The sequence below is a fragment of the Cataglyphis hispanica genome, chromosome 14, assembly GCF_021464435.1.
Source record: "Cataglyphis hispanica isolate Lineage 1 chromosome 14, ULB_Chis1_1.0, whole genome shotgun sequence".
Lineage (NCBI taxonomy): Eukaryota > Metazoa > Arthropoda > Insecta > Hymenoptera > Formicidae > Cataglyphis > Cataglyphis hispanica.
The window spans coordinates 19,542-43,023 of record NC_065967.1 but is presented as its reverse complement, the minus strand read 5'-3'; the positions used below and the strand labels follow the sequence as shown (position 1 = coordinate 43,023).

The window sequence follows — 23,482 nt, the reverse complement described above, 5'->3', positions numbered from 1 at the left end:
ATACTATTAGAGAAATATAATTCACGATAGATTTGATATATTTGTTTATATTATATATCTTAACACATATATATATATATATATATATATGATGCATGCATGCATGCATGCATGTATGTATGTATGTATGTATGTATGTATGTATGTATGTATGTATGTATGTATGTATGTCATATATATATCAGGTAATACATGAAGCATGTAAAAAATGTGATCATTGCAATTGTAAAGATATATGCCAGCATGACGATTCGTACATTGAATAGAATGAGAATGAAGAATTGTGCAAAGTATGGACATAAATAAATTACAAAGTCACAGTATATAAACATCAAAATTAAATTTACACCGCATATATATATATATACTAATAAACTTATATGCCTATTTGCTAGAATCACAGTTACATTCATAATATATTAGTAAGTTATTATACATCTTGTTATTGGCTTTTTACTCGCCGAGGACACATTGAGTCCTTATCCTATTTTCGCGCACATATTCAAATAAGTGAATTTAAATTATGAATGTCGATCTATAAACTATACATATTAATGTCACGCGAAATTGTACGACTAAGTGATATCTCCATGTCCTCGATAGTATCGCTAGCAATAATACTATTATCGCGTTTCGATAGAAACGGGGTAATCTTAAAATTAAACTCCGATTAAAAATAACTTTACAAGCGCATGATAATGCATATTATATAATTGTATAGTTTAAAATTTAATACACTGTACATCACTGTCATATCGTGCCGAAATTAATTTGAACTTTTTAACTTGCCCTCGCAACTCGCTTGTCTTTGCTTTGCTTCGAGAATGACATTACAGTTACGAGCATTGAGGGAGTCCATGATTACGATTTTAATCGTATTATTGGAAAGAGGATCTAGGTTTGAACGCTGCGCACGCATGCTCGTGGCACCAAACCTCTTCGATCGCCTTTCATGCACAATAACCATTTATTATCCATTTCTAATATTACTTTCAATTTCTCCCCTTCTGCGAACGAAAGCTGACCGGTATCCGACGATACTCTATGAGTAAGGGTGCGAACTTCTCTGCAATCGAGATGCACGAATCATTATCGTATGGATCTAAAGAAAGAGAAAAAGAAAAAACAAGCTAAAATACAAAGCAATCAGGTATAAAATGTAGCATAAATAAACAGATATAAGAAAAAGTTACATTATGATCCAACTTGTATAAACTAATAATATTTGCAACAAATACAAAACTCTTTGGGATGCAAAAGATAGCTGATTCTAAAAAATATTAAATATTCATATAAAACGTCAATACTTACTTATGCGAAAGTTTTGGAACTGGCGTCCTCGAAATGGCGGTAAAGGCTGGACGTGGTAAAGAGGTCGAAGCAGCTCGTCTGTGAGGTGAGATTACATTTTTGTCATTTGACATTATTCCATGTGATTTGTAGGGTAAGGAACTTGGACGTGCAGTTCGCGTGACACCTAGGATATCCTGATCGACGCGACTGGTACGCCGCGTTGTATTCTTCGTTTTCGTATCTATAGACTTCTTCGGTGTCGTTTTTGTTGTGGGAAGTATAGCGGGTTTCTTTAACGAAGGGATTCCCGATATGGGTGACTTAATCATTGGTTTTCCGGTAGTATTCGTCGCAATGGTTAACTGTTTTATAGGTGATGTGAGCAACCTAGGTATCTTCGACTTCCCTACCACTCCAAAAGTCTTAACTGGCGACGAAGGAGTCGTTACTGCAGATTGAATCTTATTGCCTTCCTTGCCAATCATAAATTCCCATTTTTCCTGAAGTTTTCTAAATTTTGTTTCGCCAGAAAGACCATCATCATCATTCGGTTTAGAATCAGGATTTACTAGCTTCGATTGTTGTAGCTGTTTGTTTGCCTTTCTGTTTAGTGAAGAGTGTTCTAGACTATCTGTGTAATCTTCGGAATCTTCCGAAGTAAATTTATCTAATGTGTAAAACATCTTCGAATTTAAGGCGCTGAAATGTTTTTTTGAGTTCTGAAATTCGTCTTTATGCACAACATATTTATCATCTATGTTGTAAGCAATGCGAGATTTCGGCCTTGTCTTTTTCGGACTGAAAACCATTCCACAGAATTCCGGTTTCTCATCCTTGAGATCTTTCAAAGTTAAATCGGCATTTCTAAAGCTTATGGCCTATAAAATCACATTATATGAGTGGATGCGATATCAAATGTAAAAAAAAAAAAACTGGTGATAAATTTTCTCAGATATACGTACATTCATAGTATGACTATTCGTATTCCCAAAGCTATTCTGTAATTGACGGTATTGATAGAGAAGATCCAAATGGAATGGACAAAATGCAAGAGGATTCAAAATGTATAACAATGAATCGACAATTTCTCGGACGTTAGCATTTGCTAAAGCCGCGACGAATAAACTGTTATTATTGTAATGTTTCCGTAAAATTGATTCACGTGTACATAGATACGCGAACCATGCATCTAGAGCTCTTAGACTGAAAAAACCAAGATAAATATATAAAAATTTTTTCATGTTTTTTTGTGTTTTATAATCAAATTGAAAAATGATACAATAGAAGTACATGAATTACATCATGATTTAATAAGACGATTCAACTAAAAGAAGAGTTTATAAAAAAAATTGTGAATTTTAACTTACTTCAGTAAGCCAAATACGAATGCATGGAATTTTAACATTCCTTCTGTAATAATATCTTCACCATTAATTTTTTGTACCAATTCATTCAAGGTTTTTGTAAGAGGTCCTTGTTGAGAACTAGCTTCCACAATCTGCCAAACGCTATTAGTAATTGGTCCAAAGGTAGAGTTCAAATATGGTTTTAAACCATCTGACATAATAGTATATAAAGCTGGACACAAGGTACTCAAACAGATTTGTGCACACTCATTTCTTTCGTTATAATTAGGACGACTGTGATTGGAGTCGGCGTTCCAATATTTTAATAAAAGATCTACTGCTCTATTTACAGACGATACCATTTCTAGAAAACAATAAATTATATTTAAATGTTCCAAAATATATTTTTATTTGATAATTATATTAAATATAATATACATCCATACTTCTCTTCTCTTCAAACTCCATCAATCTATTCTCAACCTCCTGATCCTGATTTTGATCATTTATAACGGCATTGAAATTGTTTAGCTGAAATTAGCAAACAGTTTTTAAATAATAAGTTAAACACACATAATTTTAAATAATAAGTATACACAAATAATAAGTATACACACAAATTGGAAGACTTTATAGCTAAAATTAGCTTAATGTTTTACCTCCGCATCTAGATGTTTTTTTTTTTGGTTTACGGCAAAACTGACGGTTTTTCTCTGTGATTCTCCTATATCGACATCTCTAATGAGCAGATCCTTATTCATTTTCAAAGCTAAAAATTTCCTTACATGCGATCTTACTTTAACTTCCGCGTTCTCGATATCTCCATCGCTTTGTGACGAAATTGCACTGTGTTTTAGATATTCCTCTAATTGTTTGATATCGTCGTCGTTATGCTGAGAAATTTCCGATTCCATATTCGTGTTATTCGTAATCTCATTTAATTTCTCTGCGATAATTATTATCAAATATTAAATAAATTTTAAATAAGTATTAAATAAATTATAAATAAACATATCAATAATTTCTAATCACAATTGGGAAAAACGTCGCGTAATTTGTTTAATTTTACCTTTAAAACATCTCTCCGCTTCTGTCTCATCGACATCCTTCTCAGAATCTATCGCTCTTCCGTAGTATAACAAATCATTGTTCATATAGTATGGCTCTTGTAAAGACATTCTCTTGTTTATCTCTGTGGATAATTCCTCCGATTGTTCGCCCACATCTCCCATCTCAAACATACTATACCGTTTGTTCGCAAGAATTTTGTTTTTCCGTAAAATACTTCTAGGCAACGGCGGTCGTGGTGGTACTCTACTGTTATTAAAACCAGGTTCGCTTTCGCCTTGCAACAACGATACTGATCGCTTCGGAAGAGACGGGCAAGCTTGTCTCGTTTGATTGAGTATATGTATCTTCTTATCGTTGTTCATCAGACTAGTTTCCGAACTAATACTATCATAACGATATAAATACAACGGATTGACTGCGTTATTCAATAACGGCGGTTGATTTGTCGAAGAATCGGTTAAAATCGTCGACGAACCTCTATACCCGGAAGATGGTTGCGTCGCGGTACTGCTCGTTGACGATGTGTTAGTCGGTACAAATTCACTGATAGGTCCAATTTTGTGACGCATTGGAGGAGACAAACAAAACAAAGGTCGTTTAACTTCCTCGTTGATATTAATATGCTTTGATACTTCCGGTACATCGTGCAAGATCTTTTTGTATTCGTACGGCAAGAGAAACGACAATGATTCCCAATCCTTTATATGTGCAAATCCACGTTGTCGTAACGCGTCAATATCATTATATGAAAATGGTTTACCCGAATGTATGGTACGTTTCCATTCTACGTTATTTTTGTCAAACATGTGCGGCTTTAACGTTAAATTATTGATTTCAGTATCCTTAATCTTGAGAAACGACAAATCAGGTAATGTGTAATTAGGATACACAATATAAACTGGTTTCTTGTTTACTATTGTTTCTTGCAAAAAAGGCCCATCTTTTTCTTTGGCCGCGGTAAAAATTAAGGAGGTTTGAATTGCATTGTCTTCCATTTCTGCATTCGCCTGTATTCCCGTTGTTCTAAATATGGGTTGTTGTTTGTCCGTTAAACCGACCCAGACATTTTTCTGTTGATGTTCAAAAGGATCGTTAATTATATTAAAACTTTGTTGACCACTTGTGCAGGCTGATTTGGATATACTCTCCGAAAACTCTTCAATCGATGTAGATGACATCATTTCGACTTTATCATTTTTGCTTTGCGATGCAATTTTGTGACATTTTCGAGTGTTCAAAGTTTCTCTCTCGTTTTCTATATCACGATTATTAATCATATCGCGTCTGATCCAATTGATAGAAAAATCGTTTTCAGATACGCGACGATCGCAAACATTATCTAGCCGTTGTATCTGAGTATTCGTATTGGTTACACTGTCATTGCTACTGTTATTATCATTGTTGTCGTTAGTGGAATCCGACTTATCCAAAGTAAAACTCATTCCTTCCACACTCATGCTTTTTTGTTTCATGAAGAGTCTAACGAGACTTAGATTTTGTAGTTTTTTCGTGCAAGCGTTCTCTGTGTTGTCAAAGCTTTCCGCATTTGTCAAATAATTAGATCCAGAATTATGCAGCTTTTGCATGATATTGTTTGATTCAGTGGAATCAACCTGCATTGAGGCAACATTTATATTTGCTTAAAAAAATATAACTATTACAAATAGATTATATCTATACTTACACTGAAATTAACAGGTGTATTAGCATGCTGAAACTTTTGAACACGAGAAAAATCCGGTAAACTTTGACTTCGTTTACTCATCCTACCAAGTGTCAAATTAACAGCATTCTGTGATATATCTGGTATCATGTTATTGTTGCCAGAAGGATGACGAGTTATTGCTTTATTCATGGAGGAATATTTCAAATTACTCCATGTCGTGTATATCTTTGAATCAGAGCATGCCATTGATAAGTCTGGCATAGTTTTCATATCTTTCTGTTTGTCATAGAATACATCCGATGATTCATATGTTTTGTGTTTATCTAAAAATAATAATGTATACTGAATAACTAAAAGAGGAATAGAACCAAATAAAGTAAAAAAAAAAATTGTTGATATAAATTAAATTATATGTTTTAGGAAACTTTCACTTCTAATTTACATTAGTTTGTCTATGCAGTGCATATTACCATGATTTTCAAAATCTTGGGAGCCATCCGAATACATAGTAATGCTACCTTCAAAAGCAATAGTATAATTATTTTTATTATTTGTTTGACAAGTGAGCAACATGTCTTCACAGTCTAGAGAATCCACACTGTAGCTACCACCTGAGGGTAGCATTGATGTTTCCTTTACTGGGGAAAATAGCAACGACGACTTGCATATGGATATTGTATCAGCGGTGGAACACGCGGAATCCTCTTCCTTTTAAATTAAATTTAAACAAAATATAATAGTTTGAGATCAGTATATAAATTATGGTTAAAAAAACTAAATGTACTTTTTTCTTTATCCTTCTTATAAATATTCAGTAAATTTTTTCAATTTGTATTATTACATGTATTTGCTATTAATTAGTCTTTTTATCACTAGAAAATATTAAAATTTTATTTGATTCATATTTATTAATTTCAACATCATATTGTATCCATACAAGAAAATGTAAGTAGTCTGAACATTAGACTGTAAATATTAAATGTTATATTAAATTGTTTATATAGGGTGTCTACTCTTATAAAAAGATTCCCTAAGAAATCCCTGCAGATTGTTTTGTTGAAAATTATAGATAAAAAAAATATTTTGAAGATTTTTTGGTGCAAGTTTTTAAAATAATTTTTTTTATTGTATATGATGCCTAATGCTTTCCCACTCATTACAAAGAAAAAGAGTTACTAAGTCTCAAGTATTAAATATGCAAATAACTGAAAAAAAACTAAATAACTTTTGTAAAATAAACATTTTTGCATATAACATTTTCATTTTTTGTAAAAAAAAAATTGCAGTAAAGATGTACTACATATTCAATATGTTGTTAAAACACTGAATATATATATATGTGCATATATATATAAATATATATATATATATATATATATATATATAATATATATATATATATATATATATATATACATATATATATATATATAAAAACAGAGAGAAACAGATATATGTTTATAATATATTTTAACACAATATATTAACATAATATATTGTGTTAACATATTATTTAACATAATATATTTTATACACAATTCACAACTTCGCTTATCGGCGGAATTGCCGATTGCTTATAATAATATAAGAACAAAATTATTAATGAGAGAAATTTTTCAAACATTTCCTGACTTTCAATAAAATTTGATGAAAATTTCCTGATTTTTTACAAAAGAAATCCTTGAAAATTCCACATTTTCCATGTTTTTCAAGAGAGTAGACATCCTGTTACATTAAAAATTCCCAATATCCAAAAAGAGTTTACAATGATTTAGGAATTTACAATGACTGTAAGTTTTTACAATATTTTCACAATGACTAGGAATTTCTGATATATAGTCATTATCATACCTGGCTACTAGTATGAGGACTGATGGAAGAACCAATATCAAGCTTTTCCATGATGGATCCAGATATACTAGCAAATTGTTCCCTTTGATAGCTAAACTGTAATGATAACAAGAAAGTTTCCAAATTTAAAATTTATTAGAAAAATTTTTATTTATTATTAGAAAAAATTTATAAACACACATACAACAATACAAAATTGCACAAAACTGGATTCTTATTCTTATTATAAAGGTTTATGTAAAGTATGAAATTTGCAGTGCAAGAATAAAATAAATGACTTTGACAGTTTTACAAATTGTACAACACACATTCCTACATCTTACATTTAATATCAGCTTATGTTCGATTGAAGTGATAATTTTGTAATAATTATAGTTAACTGAATAAATTCTATATTAAATTGTTACTTCAGAATGTTGAGTTGGTTCTGTACACATGACAGGTAGGGCTGTAAGCAAGGTATGTATATCCGCCGTGCGAAAACTTTCCATATCAATCTCTGCCAGATTAGCATCCAAATTACGAGCAAGATCATCATAATAACCTAAATCCTTGGAGGAATAGGATACAGAAAGTGATGAAATAACACTAGGATGGATATGTAGTCCTCCATCTCTATATCTAAAAATTATATACATATATATATATATATATAGATATATTTTTTTTTTAAAGACAATAATATCAAAATAGATATAAGAGTGCTAAATTAATTACCCGTAATCAATAAACCATTGATATTCAACATTGTCCTGAACAAATTCCGAGCTAACCAAATCCTGCTGGATGGAATCAGTCGCTGGATTAGAGTTACAATCAGATCCTGGAGTTTGTGGCTCTTCCATTACTGCTATGCCTTCTTGTGCAACTGGAAAAAAACTGGGTCATCATGTATATCTTAAAAAATATATTATATTTATATAATTATACACACATAAACAAGTGTAAAAATAAATATAACATTTTTATATTTGTATAATGTCAAATAAAGTATCATAATGATGTAGTTAATAAATATGCAAATTATGGCTTTTACTTGTATATAAAATGCTTAATTAAATTGGCAAAATATAAAGCGACATTCGTCAAATATGCGAAAAAAATCTGTTTAAGGAATGACTTACAGAGAATTATTTATATTGAAATTTTCATCAGCAACATAATAATGCGACGAAAACTTTTCAAGGAACCCGCATCATGATAAGACTCAACAATTCATTTCGTATCATAAAAGTTGAAGAAAAATACCCCAAGTAGCCCATCACAATTTCGTAAACTCTCATGAAAAGCTTGCTGTTTTTCTTTCTTTTTTTTTTGTTTCTCTTATCAGAGTTTCAAAACGATGTGAAATTTCATCTCCGAGAAAAATTTTACTCAATGGCCGGATTAGAATCAATCAGAAGTGCTCAAAAAGTTTCGGAACGGTCATTGAGTAAAATTTTCTTTGGAGATAACGTTTTTTTTATACATAACCCAATTCCAAAAAAGTAAGGCCGGATCAATTTTTTATGACTTGAGACCTTTTACACCTAGGGAGCTATTACGGTTCTTGAAACGAGGTAAAAATTACAAAAGTGAACAGATTTACTAGATTTCAACAAATAAAATTGTAGATATTCTAATGAATTTCCTCACTTTTGTATTTTTCACTTTGTTTCGAAAACCGTAATAGGCCTCCTATTGTAGATTATCCTATTATAGATCCGGGCTAAAGGACAATTTTATTTCACGACGGATGTTATGATTGGCTAGATAGAGAATTTTTAAAATCTCGACAGACTCTAGAAATTCTCTATTCGATAGCCAATCATCCGTCAACAAACTTCAGGTACAATCGCAGCCAAGTTCATTATTGCATTTGTTGTTCGACAAGCTTTGTCGGATGCATAGCAAGAAACTTTCAAAATCTTAGAAATTTTCTATTTACTAACCAATAAGTTATTTCGCACACAATGCGGGAAAAAACATAATTTACAACATAATTATTTAATTAGGATTAAATTACACGGATACATACACACACGTGTATAATATATGTGTATAATATATATATATATATATATATATATATATATATATATATGTATATATATATATGTATATGTATATAATAAACATACTTCCTAAACTGGACAAATTTAATTATATGATTATAGCATATTTGCGAGCGACAAATCGACACTCGAGGGTGCAATGTGTATACTCTTACGTTTTCGCGAGATACATCTATCGTCACACAATTGCCAACAGTGCTTATGCTTAGGTAAAGGGTTCTTGTACCGCTTGCACCGTTTACATTTACATCGCCTGTTGCAAGTGGGAGGCAACGGCCACGTCAGCGGCGGCGAGCACATTCGGCCCACGGAAAACTCTGCTATCTTCATGATGATGCACAACAACAGCACTAACATTATTCGTTGACAAGATATGTCAGAGTTCGCGCAGCCAATGGCCGTTATATTATAATAGCATTTCCGTCATATGTATTATATATAATGAATCGCCGATTGTCCGAATGCAGTTATATGTACAATATATCACGATAGAGTACGTCGCGATATATGACGTAATGTCGATAACGATGCAATGATTCGTTATCGCAATTTCGGAGCACGATGATGCATCATATGTAACTTGTACACTTTTTTAGCGACATGCTATGGTTGACGCAAAGTATGTCTTTTTCTTTATATAATTCCAGATTTTATTATTTTTTTATTACTTATACTTCTTTTGCGACATGTCCTAGAAGTGCTTTAAAATTTTATAGCTTATATTTTAATCTTATTTTAATTTTATAGCTTTATAACTTTAATCTTATTTAGACATTTTATATTTTGTTCGAGAAAGAAAGATTTTTCTTCACCTTAAGATCAAATAGTTAGCATATTAATCGAAAAACAAAATTATCGTGTAAAATCGCACGATATAAAAAACACATCCGTACCCCGCGGCCCCGTCACAAAACGTTATTCATACACACGCGCGCGCGCACATTCACAGAGTTTGCACAATTATCTTATTAAAACAACTTAGTTTTCAGAATTATATTTCCGATCGATCAAACTAGCACGAAAAATTTGTAAGACTAGAGTACGATACTCCTCACGATAATATAAAACGACACAGAGATCAAAAGCAAATTGGTAATTTTTCAGCAATTATACCGATGCAATATCCAATAGCCATCGATTTTTCATCGAACACGATTGAGAGTCATTCTTTTAACAAAAATTCCATACAATCGAGCAAAATTATTTTTCGGCGACGAGGATTCTGAGTCAGACTGCTCTCTTACATGATCTGCATCTCGTTGAAGGATGTTTGCACACGGCACCACACGACGCGAAGTCTGATCTCTATTAATAAATGTTCGTACCGTCTCGTACAGAGCAGAAAAAAGAGAGAGAGAAAGAAAGAGATAGAAAGAGAATGCCGAGAAAGAACGTCACATATAGAAGAGAAGAGAGAACAGTTTTGCTCGAAGGCGAGGGCGAGGGCGAGGGCGAGGGCGAGGGCGAGGGCGAGGGCGAGGGCGAGGGCGAGGGCGAGGGCGAGGGCGAGGGCGAGGGCGAGGGCGAGGGCGAGGGCGAGGGCGAGGGCGAGGGCGAGGGCGAGGGCGAGGGCGAGGGCGAGGGCGAGGGCGAGGGCGAGGGCGAGGGCGAGGGCGAGGACGAGGGCGAGGGCGAGGGCGAGGGCGAGGGCGAGGGCGAGGACGAGGACGAGGACGAGGACGAGGACGAGGGCTTGGCTTCATGCACGCGTAATGTTCGCGTGAATCAAGTTTGCAATAAGCCGCGTCTCACAGCGGATTACAACGCTTTGATGACGCTGATAGCATATCTGTTCTGTGTCAAAAAATGCAAGTCAATACATCAATCTATTCACTGAGAGTGCACATAAAATCGAGAACGCGGATTTTAGGATCTTTTATTTCGGTGGAATAAGATCAACGTAGCATTCTCTGGTGAGGTCATTTTTTTATACAAAAGGCATACGGAAAAGAATCGAATAAAGAATCTCTATTGATTAAAGAAAAAAAAAAAGAAAAAAAATAGCGCGATGATTGAAAGATTAAATAAGAAGCAATTCTAGAAAATTTTTAACTTCTATCATTAATGCATGTAGTACGGTACAAAGTACCATATTATAATATCTTTATCAAATTTATAGCGAGCAATATTTCGGCAGCTTGTATTATATACTACCCTTTGATGAGTACAAACTTTTTCGTGGTCGAAACTGTAAACGAGAAAATATAAAACTGCGCGTAGAAAAAAATGTACGAATTAATATTGCGTCAAAATTAGAAAAAGAGAGACGCAATGTCTCACAAATCTGATTTTTCTCTCTCAAATATAAAACTAGTATTCACAATTATGGTATCAATTTGGAACAATTTTTTTTCTCTAGTTGAAACGATGAAATAAACATATATTCGTATATACATATACTCGTATATACATATATATATATATATATATATATATATATATATATATATATATATTTTTTTTCAAGTTTTTTATTGCATTCTTTTTCTAATTTTGGCGCCCAAATTAATATAATTAATAAAAGATATATGTGCATTTTATACTTCCTATGTTTATGGTTAAAATATCATATATATATATATATATATATATATATATATATATACATACATACATACATACATACATACATACATACATACATACATATACATACATACATACATACATACATACATACATACATACATACATACATACATACATACATACATACATACATACATACATACATACATACATACATACATACATACATACACACACGCACATACACATGACATGCTTTTTCTAGTTGTGCATGAATTTTTCTATCGTCAATAAAAAAAATTTTTCACTTACCGACTTTATTTCCGTTACCATAAACGCAATATCCGTGGCAATATCTAAAACACCTAAAAATGTAATATAATTATATATATATATATATTTGTATATATTTTTTTTTTTTTATTTTAGTCATGAGCGAACGCAAATTGTGAAATCGAGTAATTTATCATATAATTGTTACATTTTTACTTTCATATACTTGTACATAATATATTACGAAATATTTTCATTCCATTTCTTTACTGCAATAAGTCGTAGTTTAGTCTAAAAAAAGTACCACGAATTATTGGAATGAACGACTCGTTTAATTATTATTTCTATTTTTTCATCGATTTTATGGGACTTTCGAGGTCAATGATAATAATATATCACACTTGTACATCTTATTATCTTAATGATCTTGATGACAGAAAGAGGATGATATTTTTCATGCGAAAATACATATGTAGGGAAAAATGCAATCTCGCACACAAGAGAGAAAGTGTCTGGCAAAAACAGCCAGATAGCTTGCGTCGCATTGTGATCAGTCAATATTAGAAGCCACTAATATACTCACGTTCATGACGAAGGGCCAGCTGATAGGCATACTGACACTCGTACGCCCGCATATATTAAGTTAGGACATCGCGGTTAGTTTTTAGCGCGCGATTCAATGAATAACAAACGTATTTCTGCGTTATTGACTGATTGCGATTATAGAATATTATGCGACGAAACACTTTTGGAAATGTATATGTATATTCTGAATCACTGGAATCGAGCAAAACCCCTCCCTAATCGCAACAGCCCTCGTGCAACTGCGAGCGCGCATGCCCTCCGAGAACAGACCGCACCACGAGTTATTAACGAGAAAAGGGGATGTTTTCTCTTTTCACCAAAGATTCCTTCTAAGAACGCGAAAACGATTGTTGATCGAGAATTAAAAAATCGGATTTGCTTTCGACATTTAATGCATTCTTATGTCTAACAATATTGATGTAACGAATATGCTGAATTATTTTTTCAAATGTTACACTAAAATCAAAGAAAAATATTATCAAATATCTTATGAATCATTATATGAAAATAATCTACCACAAAATGATTCTTTGTGCAACCGCACATATATATCACTATCGCGATCTCTTATTCCGACATTATTACCAAAAATACCGCTAATAGTTTGTTACCAGTGTATTAAATTTTTATTAAATTTATATCAAATGGATAAAAAAAAATATACATCAAAAAAATTTTATTTAAACAAAAAAATATTTTATTAATAAAATAAGCTCTTGCACATAAATTGAAGTATTCTCAATGTCCTAATACTATTAGATGATATTGAGAGAGAGAGAGAGAGAGAGAGAGAGAGAGAGACTGAGAGAGACTTAGTTTGATCGAATAACACTCGTTTCTTATTTTCCAAAATTAGAACAATATTAGAATTATTTAAAATTGTCATTTACTATTTACAAAAATTATATCTTAAAAAATATTAAATGATTGAAAACATAATATGATTTATTTAATACAACTATAAATAGATAAAATTTATTTTATTTTGCAAAATGTTTATTTATTTAACAGATATTTAAATAACAAAACAGCGCGATTCACGCTTTTGCGACTGATATAACTTTAATTCTGTACTCGATATAAGATGTGTGTATATGTTTTTAGAAATATTATAAGTTAAACTGCGTGATTTCTTTGGCACAATTGCATTGATTATTGTATCATTTTTAATTTATAGAACAATTATAGTTATTGTCCTCTGCTTGAAAAGATACATGTCTTTAGAAAAAATATAAATTTCTCCCAATGATACATAAACAATGCACAAGCGCAACATCCAAAGATAATATTAAATATTTGTAGAAAAATAGTCTATTTATACTAAGTACTTATACTGAACTATAATTTAAGTTATATATAATAATTTTCTTATTATTATATAAGTTTTATTTTTCTTAAACAACTATTTTTCTTTTTAAAACATCTCTTTTCATTGATCAATTATACACAATATTTATACACAACTTTAATTATTCTATAAATATAATATAATACGAGAACATGATAAACTAATTAATAAGATACAAATTTAGCATTATGAATATTACAATAATTATATTTAAAGTATTAAATTACATGTAGAAAAAAAAATATAAGTAGTTTTTAGTTGAATGATGTGCAATTTTTATTAATTGTAGTTATATAGAATTTTGGAATATTTAATTTTGAATATATGATAAATTGATAACACGAAAAATAAAATATATATAGCACACAAGGAATATCATATAAGGAATGCGTGATGTCTAATGTTCCAATATTAATTACCGAATAGCTTCCTGAATGAGATATGCTTTTGTGATAATAAATTACATGATTAAATTTTTTTAACGACTAAATGCGAGAAATAAATATAATTTAATAACAAAAATGTGTACTGCTAAACGTATCGTCTATTTTTTGGCGTTTTGCGACATCTTCGTCTTCCGAAAATTGCAATAATACAAATGATTACTATCGCTACAAGAACTGCGCTTACAGCCCATATCGCTTTGCTAGTATTATTTTTATGTGTGCTATCTTGTGTATCATCGAAAGTATTAAGCGTTAATGATGATTTATCTAAAGAAGTTTTGTTTGATAAGCTCGAGGCTGAATTTTTTAGCTTATCTTCTCGAGTATACACAGAAGATTTGGATTTTTCTATTTTCGTTTGCATGTTTTTTGCATTACTTGTTATCTTATGCGGTGATGACATATCTTTTGTTGTTATACTGCTTATAGTAGTGATTAGTTGTGGTGTCGCAGTTGGAGTATTGATCTCTTGCAAAATATGTTTTTCCAATTCTTCAAGTTCTTTATCCGCGGTTGCTCCGGATTTATACTTGAACTCCTTTTCGTTTTCTTCTATAAATTCTTCCAGTGGTGTAAAGTAAGAAATGAGAGCATCCGCGGATACGTCGTCTATATCTACGAATTTATTCAGAATATCTTGCCAATGAAGAGCTCCACCCTGTTGAATCATTTTTCTACACACAGACATAAACATGTCAATTAAAATTTTTTCATGTTTTAAACATAGCTGCTGAAATAGTATTTAGTATCTGTATATCGCGTCGTTCTCACATCATATTAACTTACATTATATTGCTATTCATCAATTTTCCATCAATGCTATTGTATCTGACTTCAGTCGAGTCTAGAGTATATTCATATAACAGGAAAGATATCATTATGCCAAGAATTTTGCTGTAATAAATTTTTAGTATAAGTATAAAATTATTATATTTCTCTCCATTACACATATACACAATACACATATGATATACTTACGGAAGATATGGTTTGTTCATAATAATATGACTGTCATCTAAGAAAGTAGGATTATCCACATTGATAGAAAAGACACCTTCATATTCTTGCCTAGTACACAATTATGTTTATATATTATAATTATAAAACTAAACTCTATAGAACAGGGATGCCCAATTAGTTTCTTCGAGAAGCCAGATTTCAAATTTTGACCATTGCCCGCGGACCAGACTAATATCAAGGATACTATCTTTTTTTGTTTATTTTCTGTCTCATTCTATCGAGGCGATGGAGAAATGGAAGTACTTTAGTTCGCGAGCCGGGTTTTAGACAGATCTAGTTTAGCAGTATGGAAAGAATGTTTTGTACACTATCACGAAGTTTCACTGCAGTCTAAATTTTATATTTTCGGATACGGTCGCGGGCTAAACTAATAAATTGTGCGGATCGGATGAGCATCTGCTATAAAAGATTCTATATATAAATTGTATTAAATATTATACCTATATTTCCACCAGGATGATACCAAATCTGCAGGATTAGTAATTTTCTCTTGAATCGCATTTAATCTCCATAAATCAGCAGAGTAATAATATGCTAATCGTGGAAGTATATCAAGGGCAGTTATTATTAAAGAAACAATCATCCGATGCTCGTTATTATTAGTACTATTCATTAAACAAGTATGATTCAACCATGCAGGACTCACTGATAATATTCCAAATAATGTTGATATGCCCTCTTCTAATCCTGTAAAATCAAGTATTCTTAATAGACTACTTTAGTATTTTTCAAACAATTTTATATTGACATGTACATTTGTTTTAGCCTAAATATTTCCTTACCTGAATATCTATTAATTGTATTGAGAATAGGAGTACTTTCTATACTCATTTGATTAAATAGAATTTTCCCCATATCTTCGTGAGCTCTCAAGAAATTGCTCATGGTGGCTTTAGAACAAGTGAACACTCTAAAATAGTATTTTGTATTATTAAATTATAAAGAATGTAATAATACTCGTATCTAAGTTATTACTACAAATGCATATAGAGCCTAACAGATAGCAAAACAGATAGCTATTATAACATAAGATATAAATCAAAATATATCCTTTTTTTTTGTGGATATCACATCACGCAAATCCGAAAAGGAACGATAAAGATAACTCTTGAATACATTACTCGTTACCGAAAAAATGTATCAAAGTTACTTTTTTCATTACAAACAAAATCTATAATGCTGTAAGCATATAATGTGTTAGCGGTTATCAATAAAAATAACAGTGGCATTACAAATACATTATTTTTTTGTATATGTTTATGTACATACCTCATTGTACCATCTTGACAAAAATTTAATAATCTAGAAGGACAACTTCGATTAAATTCACTCTTATCCCAAAATTCTGCTTGTGGAACTTGTTTCAACAATATGGAACCCAATTTAGATGCAGTCTTGTACAGAGATTTTCCGACATATTTCTACAATTTCCATTCAACAAAAAGCTTTATATATTGCAATAAAATAATTATAATTTGTGAATTTAATATTGTACAAATCAGTAAAATCTCTACCTTTTTCCAAAGATTTTTTTTAATGTCGTAGATTAACTCTGAATAGGGTAATACATCTGATGATATATCTGTCCAGTCACATCTATGTAAGCCACCTTTCAGGTAAAATTACAAATTCAAGATTAAAAATTTCAAAATTTATCAATAAAAAATTTATCAATTTCTTCATCATTTTTATCATATATTTTTAAAATTTTGCAGCTGCACAGTCCTTTTTCTATAAAATTCTTTTATTATAAAATAAAAAAAATTTAACAAAAATATAAGAGCTTCAAAAATTGATGGTAGGTATAACATTAATTTATTCTTTGATAAATTTTCTAATGTTAAGTACACACAAATTTTTGCTTTGAAGAATTCAAACAAGTTACTTGCAATAATGTTACATGTAAACACAAACAGTGAATTTAATTCATTATCACAAATAATTGTTATCTTACCAAGTAAATAAGCAGGAAGTGTATCGTTTACAACAAACTCATGCTTTTGAGCTAAGTTTGTACTGATAAATTTTAGAATCTTCTTATGAAGATTATTAATCCGACTCCATTCATTGCTTACTTTGTCATACCCATCAGAGTATCCCGATAACATTTCCCAGTATTCTTTAACATTTTTGGCACCTATAATCAAACATTTAAATACTATGTACATTCAAAATTAAATATGCATTATAATTTGCATTTTACATATAATTATCCATGCAATATATTCTGAATAATACTAACCATTTTCTTTTGCAGCTTTAGAAACCAATAGTAAGTTGTTTGAATAATTTGTGACTAATGGTATTAATTGGTGATACCAATTATTCCAGGCAGTTTGTTTATCTTCTAGCCTTCTGCTATGAGAGAGAAAATAATCCACATCTAAATTCACACAGTTATAAATATTATATTAATGATAGTATTGTATAGTTTACAAATTAAAATAGAATCTTTATTACGCAATATATGGTGTGTGTGTGTGTGTGTGTATGTATATATATATATATATATATATATATATATATATATAAACAATTATTAATGAATTTTTTCTTATGTTTTATATTTTATGATAAATAGTTAATACAATTATACTATAATATATACCTTCTCGTGAATAGTTGTGCGATTCATTTGTATAATTGATAATTGATTGTTGCAGTTCCATGGTGCCAGCAAAATGTATAAGCTAAAAGATAATTTAATATATTTTAAAGTTTCTATTATATACCAAAATTAAAAGCTATAAGAGCTAAAAGTTTCTTACTTTCTCCCAATCTTTGCCTTTTAGCAGTGCATCACCTGGTTTTTTAATTATATCATATTTATATCGGAGGGATGGATTGAGTTCTTCTTTCGTGTTCTCTGTTTTATTGATTACCTCATTTTTCCATGTTTTGATAGATTCTGCATAACTATTTTGTTGCACTTCCTAAAAAATAGCATAACAGATTTAATTTATAAAAAAGAATCCTATACATACATGATTAAACAAGTACAAATTTGATAATATACTTACCCATATTGATAATGTTTTATTAGAAGGTGAAATAATGAAAGACCACTGAATATTGGAAGTGTTATAACACGCATCTTCATAATCCATCTCAATCAATTGTAAAAAAGCTTTGATTTCATCTTCCGAGAGATTGCCATTCAGTGGGACAATGGTTACACAGACAATAAGATTAAAAATGATCCAGTTCCATTTTGATAGCATCCCTTTAATCTACGAATTAAATGTTTGTGTTTTTAATACTCAAATCTTTATATAATAATCATAGGGGAGAGCAAGAATAACTCATTTAACTTGTTTTATAATATTAACGATATTCGATCTAATAAATTTTATATTTATTAATATAACTTTACATATACCCAGATAGAGACTCCTCCAAACCGAGAGCAAATCTTGCCAAGTACCTGTGCCTGCTACAAATTATTGTCAACAAAAAAGCTAAATTTGACAGAGTTATTATTACCGATTAATTGGCAGAAATACCGAGCAGGATTTGCGTGCGCACAATCTGACAGCTGATTGGCAGCAAAAATCATGTAGAATCTGCAATCTCCAATCGCCCTTAAATATAATGGTAACATACACGACGTCAGATTATGTTGTGTAAAACTTATCCCTATAGCAATACGATACCCCTTAAAGCCCGGATCGCACTACCCATTAAAGATTAAAATTGTAGAGTCAAGATTGAAATTTGACCAATCAGAACAAAGAAATTTTAGTCCCTTTTGTTCCGATTAATCAAATTCCAATCTTTAATCTTTAATTTTCAATGCGTAGTCTGATATGAGCTTTATAGTCTTCACACTGCAGATTGCGGGCTCGGTTGCAATTGGAGTTATAGTTGCGGATTGACCAATCAACCAGCAAGCTGCTTTGCTCTGATTGGCTAATCCGCAACCATCAATTGTTGGTTCAATTCCACTCACAATCGAGCCTGCAACCGTAGTGTAATACGACCTTTAAGAAACTCTCAAGGGAGAATCTGATATACAATCGATACCCTGGGAACGTATTCTGTTTGATGCAGCTACCCTAATAACTTGTCGCAAGATATATTACATGTAACGTTTTGAATGAGTTGAGATCAATTTTGGATATCGAAGTTGCGCGTTGTTTTGAATACATATTTGGATAAAGAATAGCGTATGCCGTAGAGATGAAATAAATCGATTTCCACGCGTGCTTGAAAACTGTTCATTTTTTTATTTCTATGTTGACAAAATAAAAATTCCATATATACTTGACTCATTACTCATCGTCAATCGAATGCACAGAAATAACTTCTCTGCAATAATTATTATTATAATTGATTATTTTACAAAATCAATTTTTAAGCAGCGATCGTGTAACTTTTCCTTTAGAACGGAAACGTGAAAAATTTTGCCATTGAAATTAATGGGAAAAATTTTTACTTTTCACATTTCCACCCTGGAAAAAAGATTACATGATCGATCCCCTGTCGTGTAATACATCAAGAATACTTCAAATTTTTTTAAGGATTATTTTTGAAATAAGCACGAAGATTGATGTTTGTAAATAAGATATGAACAAGTGAGTTGATATCGATTAAACCGATTAAATGATGTAACGATTAACAATATTATTTATTTATTATTATTTATTTAAGAAATGCTTATACTGCTGATTATTTTTTCTTACCAATTATTGTTATTAATGAATTAATTTTCGAAAAAAATAGAGAATAGCACGAAAAAGTAAAAGACAAAAAATGTAAAAAGATGCAAGTAAAATATATTTATTGTGCATTTACCTTCAATAAAATTGAGTGTCGAGTACGCTTGATTCTCGTTCGCACACTATGAACAAGTGGAAAACAGTGTGTGGCAAAATGTGAATGAGAATAAATTCAACATTCAAGGAAGTATCAATTATAGAGATTGAACTGATTGACAGTTAAATTGACTCACGAAGATCAAAGTTCATCGAGTAATAGTAATTATAGATTAAGAAGGGTCCACTGATCGAACACGCGTGCTTTATAAGTTGGCAATGCGTAATGTGTTATCAAGATATGGTAGGAGTCCGGACTTTGATGTCGTGCATTACACGTCTGCCATATGACTGACTAATCGTCCCAGGACTTGGCAGCCAAGTTGTAATTGATCGAAATTCCATCGCATCACGCCACTATTTTCAATGTCAGTGCATGACGAAGCATATCTTCCGTATATACTACGGCCCATTCTGTCATCATTTCAGTGTATCTTATATCTATAATATTATAAAGATCTTTGTGGTTGATTAGGCTTCTATATAAAATTTGCCTATACGCCAATCGGTTATATATATATAAAACCGACTGGCGTATAGGCAAATTTTATATATATATATATATATAAAGATTACAATGTCTCAATCATTGAATAAAGAATATAAGGAAAGAACATAATACATTACTGCTAGGTTATCGATAGTTCGGATGTAGTTTTATGACGTATAATTGCATCATATCATAATTAAGATTACCGGAAGCAAAGCAATGGCGATATATCTAATGCTTGGAAGTGTATATATATATATATATATATATATATATATATATATCTGTGTGTGTGTGTGTGTGTGTGTGTGTGTGTAAGAAAACTCTAAAGGCGTTTTTGAAATATACGTGTTGGGCGATTATGAATTTTGTTGTCAAGTTTATAATAGTACATAAATTTAATGTATAATAATACACAAATATAACGTAAAGCCGTCATCTTTTCGATTACTCTTTTGAGATACGTCGTCAGAAATTTCTTCTATTCGCAAATATCGATAGTCGCTTTGGATGCACTTTTATTACTTCACGTTTGTCGCATCCCCCATCATGTATTTTTTCCCGATGCTCCTTCTTTATATTCTTTATTCAATGGTCTCAAAGTCCCAGTATCAACCGATTAAATTCGGTCAATATGACATACTTTCTAATCTTACAAAACATCCATTTACAATAATTATTTTATATATATACTATTTTTATGTTGTGACAAGGTTTAGTCATTACTTTATACATGCTAAAATATACATATAAATAAAATTTCATTAATATCGGTGAGTAAAGTAGGTTTATGTATTAAAGTAGATTTTTGGCATATTCACCGAAAATTCATTTCTTGAACTCGTTATTTAAATTATTTGTGCAAAATCTAATATTTATATATAATATTATTAAAATTTGTACAGATTGCTCGATGGAATGCTCTTTTGGCTATAAGAGAGAAATATTAATAATTCTTTAAAAAAAAAAGAAAGATTAATTTAAAATTGATTAGGTTCTCTCTAACTTCAGTCAAAATGATATTGGAATTAATTGATCACTTAAAGGATCCTCAACTAGTTGCAACAATTCAAGAATTTTTTGGTGTTAAAATATATTATGATAAATATGAGGAATTTAAATCTAATAAAACAACTAAAAAAACTGAGAAAAGAGAACATATTAGTATTGATCATAATGAAGAAAATCATATTTTGACTTGTCATAATCAAAAAATGAATGGCTGTAATACAAACGGTTCAAAAACATTCAATAGATGCATAGAACAAATGGAACTTTTAAAACAGCAAAAAAATGAATCAATGAACAAGGAAGAAACTTTGACAGTTTCAGAAAATCCACATTATGCAATCACTAATTCATTTTGGTATTATCTATTTTTGTTTGGAACTAAACTAGGAGATGAAATCTTTTATTCATCTTTTATACCTTTCTTGTTTTGGAATATTGATGGAGCTGTTGGTCGAAAAGTAGTCTTAGTATGGGCCATTGTTTTCACTATTGGGCAAGGATTAAAAGATATGATTCATTGGCCTAGGCCAGCATGTCCCCCAGCAGTTAGATTACAAAATAAATGGTCACAAGAATATGGAATGCCATCTACTCATGCTATGATTGGTTTTGCGATTCCATTTAGCATAGTATTATTTACGATGAACAAATATATTTATTCATCTTTTATCGGCTACTTTAGTGCTTTAGTTTGGTAAGTTGACACATTTTAATATTTTATTATTAACCATTTATTAATATTATTTAATTAATTGTATTAATGTAAAATAATTGAATTGTGCGACATTTGAGATTTTTTAGGTGTATACTTGTCAGTATGAGCAGACTTTATTTAGGTATGCACACTGTGTTAGATATTGTAGTTGGTTTAATATTAACAATTTTGTTAATGATTCCATTGGTACCTTTAGTAGACATAACAAATTCTTACATCATTACCAGTTTTTGGTTATCAGCAATCCTGATTATGGTCAGTATCGCTGTTATTGTGTATTATCCACTCAGCGACAAATGGACACCTACCAGGTATAGATAAATCATTTATATCATATATAATTATACAAGTAATTAAATTCTATTCTCTTTTTTACTTTTTTATTTAATTATGATTCATTTCAGAAGTGACACTGCCATGGCTGTATCAGTCACAGCAGGAATTTACATGGGAGCATGGCTTAATTATTATACTGGTATATTAAGTGCATCGTTAGTTTCACCACCATATCATATCGTTTGGCCAACATATTCTATGCTTGGTCATCTGATTCTTAGAACTGTACTTGGTCTTTCTATTGTTTTTGGAACAAGAGTTCTCTGCAAATACCTCAGCTATACTGCAGTATGTGCCATATTACAAATTAATTGCAAGGAGCTTATGAAATGCCAGGATTATAATGGAAATCGAAATAAAGTGTTCGTCAATCTAATTTACAAATATGTAGCATGTTTCATGATAGGTTTAATTACAGTATATTTCTTGCCACGAATTTTTAGCACGATAGGTATAGAACGACCGGCATTTTATACAGAAATATGAAAAGCTTAATATACAATTTATAATATTCAATTTTATATTGTTCTGCAAAATATATTTTATATCTTGTTTATTTATTAAGCATTTTCATTTTTTTAGTACGAGATTCAAAAAGGAAAAATATTAATGTAGAACACATATATATATTTTG

At 30.8% G+C, this 23,482-nt stretch overlaps 4 protein-coding genes across 31 annotated transcripts; 2 read left to right on the top strand and 2 right to left on the bottom strand.

Annotated features, from left to right (window-relative positions):
- Positions 1-402: 402 nt before the first annotated feature.
- On the bottom strand, positions 403-13,192 carry LOC126854473 (uncharacterized). Of its 6 annotated transcripts, none has more exons than XM_050601250.1 (14): positions 12,667-13,192; positions 12,123-12,175; positions 7,945-8,106; positions 7,635-7,848; positions 7,228-7,323; positions 5,847-6,084; positions 5,395-5,699; positions 3,709-5,323; positions 3,299-3,585; positions 3,086-3,170; positions 2,661-3,003; positions 2,256-2,496; positions 1,312-2,171; positions 403-1,066 (listed from the first exon to the last, which is right to left on the bottom strand). In XM_050601250.1, exons 3-14 carry the CDS (start codon positions 8,070-8,072, stop codon positions 895-897), a joined length of 4,584 nt encoding a protein of 1,527 aa, XP_050457207.1. In that variant the 5' UTR covers positions 8,073-8,106; positions 12,123-12,175; positions 12,667-13,192; the 3' UTR covers positions 403-894. The 6 variants fall into 6 exon arrangements, with proteins under 6 accessions (XP_050457207.1, XP_050457209.1, XP_050457206.1 ...); XM_050601252.1 differs by having other exon boundaries at positions 7,945-8,095; positions 12,123-12,166; XM_050601249.1 differs by having other exon boundaries at positions 7,945-8,095; positions 12,667-13,191.
- On the top strand, positions 10,578-11,464 carry LOC126854499 (neurofilament light polypeptide-like). 16 transcript variants are annotated; one of them, XM_050601329.1, is made up of 2 exons: positions 10,578-10,701; positions 10,822-11,464. In XM_050601329.1, the coding sequence occupies exons 1-2, from the start codon at positions 10,597-10,599 to the stop codon at positions 11,116-11,118; spliced, it is 402 nt and encodes a 133-aa protein (XP_050457286.1). In that variant the 5' UTR covers positions 10,578-10,596; the 3' UTR covers positions 11,119-11,464. The 16 variants fall into 16 exon arrangements, with proteins under 16 accessions (XP_050457286.1, XP_050457284.1, XP_050457283.1 ...); XM_050601327.1 differs by having other exon boundaries at positions 10,816-11,464; XM_050601326.1 differs by having other exon boundaries at positions 10,810-11,464.
- A 439-nt stretch (positions 13,193-13,631) lies between the features above and the next one.
- Positions 13,632-20,429, bottom strand: LOC126854479 (angiotensin-converting enzyme-like). 4 transcript variants are annotated; one of them, XM_050601264.1, is made up of 14 exons: positions 20,277-20,429; positions 18,862-19,063; positions 18,503-18,712; positions 18,251-18,415; positions 18,091-18,172; positions 17,725-17,865; positions 17,437-17,619; positions 16,997-17,091; positions 16,752-16,903; positions 16,265-16,392; positions 15,923-16,169; positions 15,441-15,530; positions 15,249-15,356; positions 13,632-15,136 (listed from the first exon to the last, which is right to left on the bottom strand). In XM_050601264.1, the coding sequence occupies exons 3-14, from the start codon at positions 18,701-18,703 to the stop codon at positions 14,548-14,550; spliced, it is 2,181 nt and encodes a 726-aa protein (XP_050457221.1). In that variant the 5' UTR covers positions 18,704-18,712; positions 18,862-19,063; positions 20,277-20,429; the 3' UTR covers positions 13,632-14,547. The 4 variants fall into 4 exon arrangements, with proteins under 4 accessions (XP_050457221.1, XP_050457222.1, XP_050457220.1 ...); XM_050601265.1 differs by having other exon boundaries at positions 18,966-19,063; XM_050601263.1 differs by lacking the exon at positions 18,862-19,063 and having other exon boundaries at positions 20,277-20,426.
- Positions 20,430-20,528: 99 nt separating this feature from the next.
- Positions 20,529-23,408, top strand: LOC126854488 (sphingosine-1-phosphate phosphatase 2-like). 5 transcript variants are annotated; one of them, XM_050601292.1, is made up of 5 exons: positions 20,588-20,726; positions 21,692-22,491; positions 22,599-22,633; positions 22,709-22,823; positions 22,917-23,408. In XM_050601292.1, exons 2-5 carry the CDS (start codon positions 21,803-21,805, stop codon positions 23,332-23,334), a joined length of 1,257 nt encoding a protein of 418 aa, XP_050457249.1. In that variant the 5' UTR covers positions 20,588-20,726; positions 21,692-21,802; the 3' UTR covers positions 23,335-23,408. The 5 variants fall into 5 exon arrangements, with proteins under 5 accessions (XP_050457246.1, XP_050457249.1, XP_050457248.1 ...); XM_050601289.1 differs by having other exon boundaries at positions 20,529-20,664; positions 22,599-22,823; XM_050601291.1 differs by having other exon boundaries at positions 22,599-22,823; positions 22,920-23,408.
- Positions 23,409-23,482: the final 74 nt, after the last annotated feature.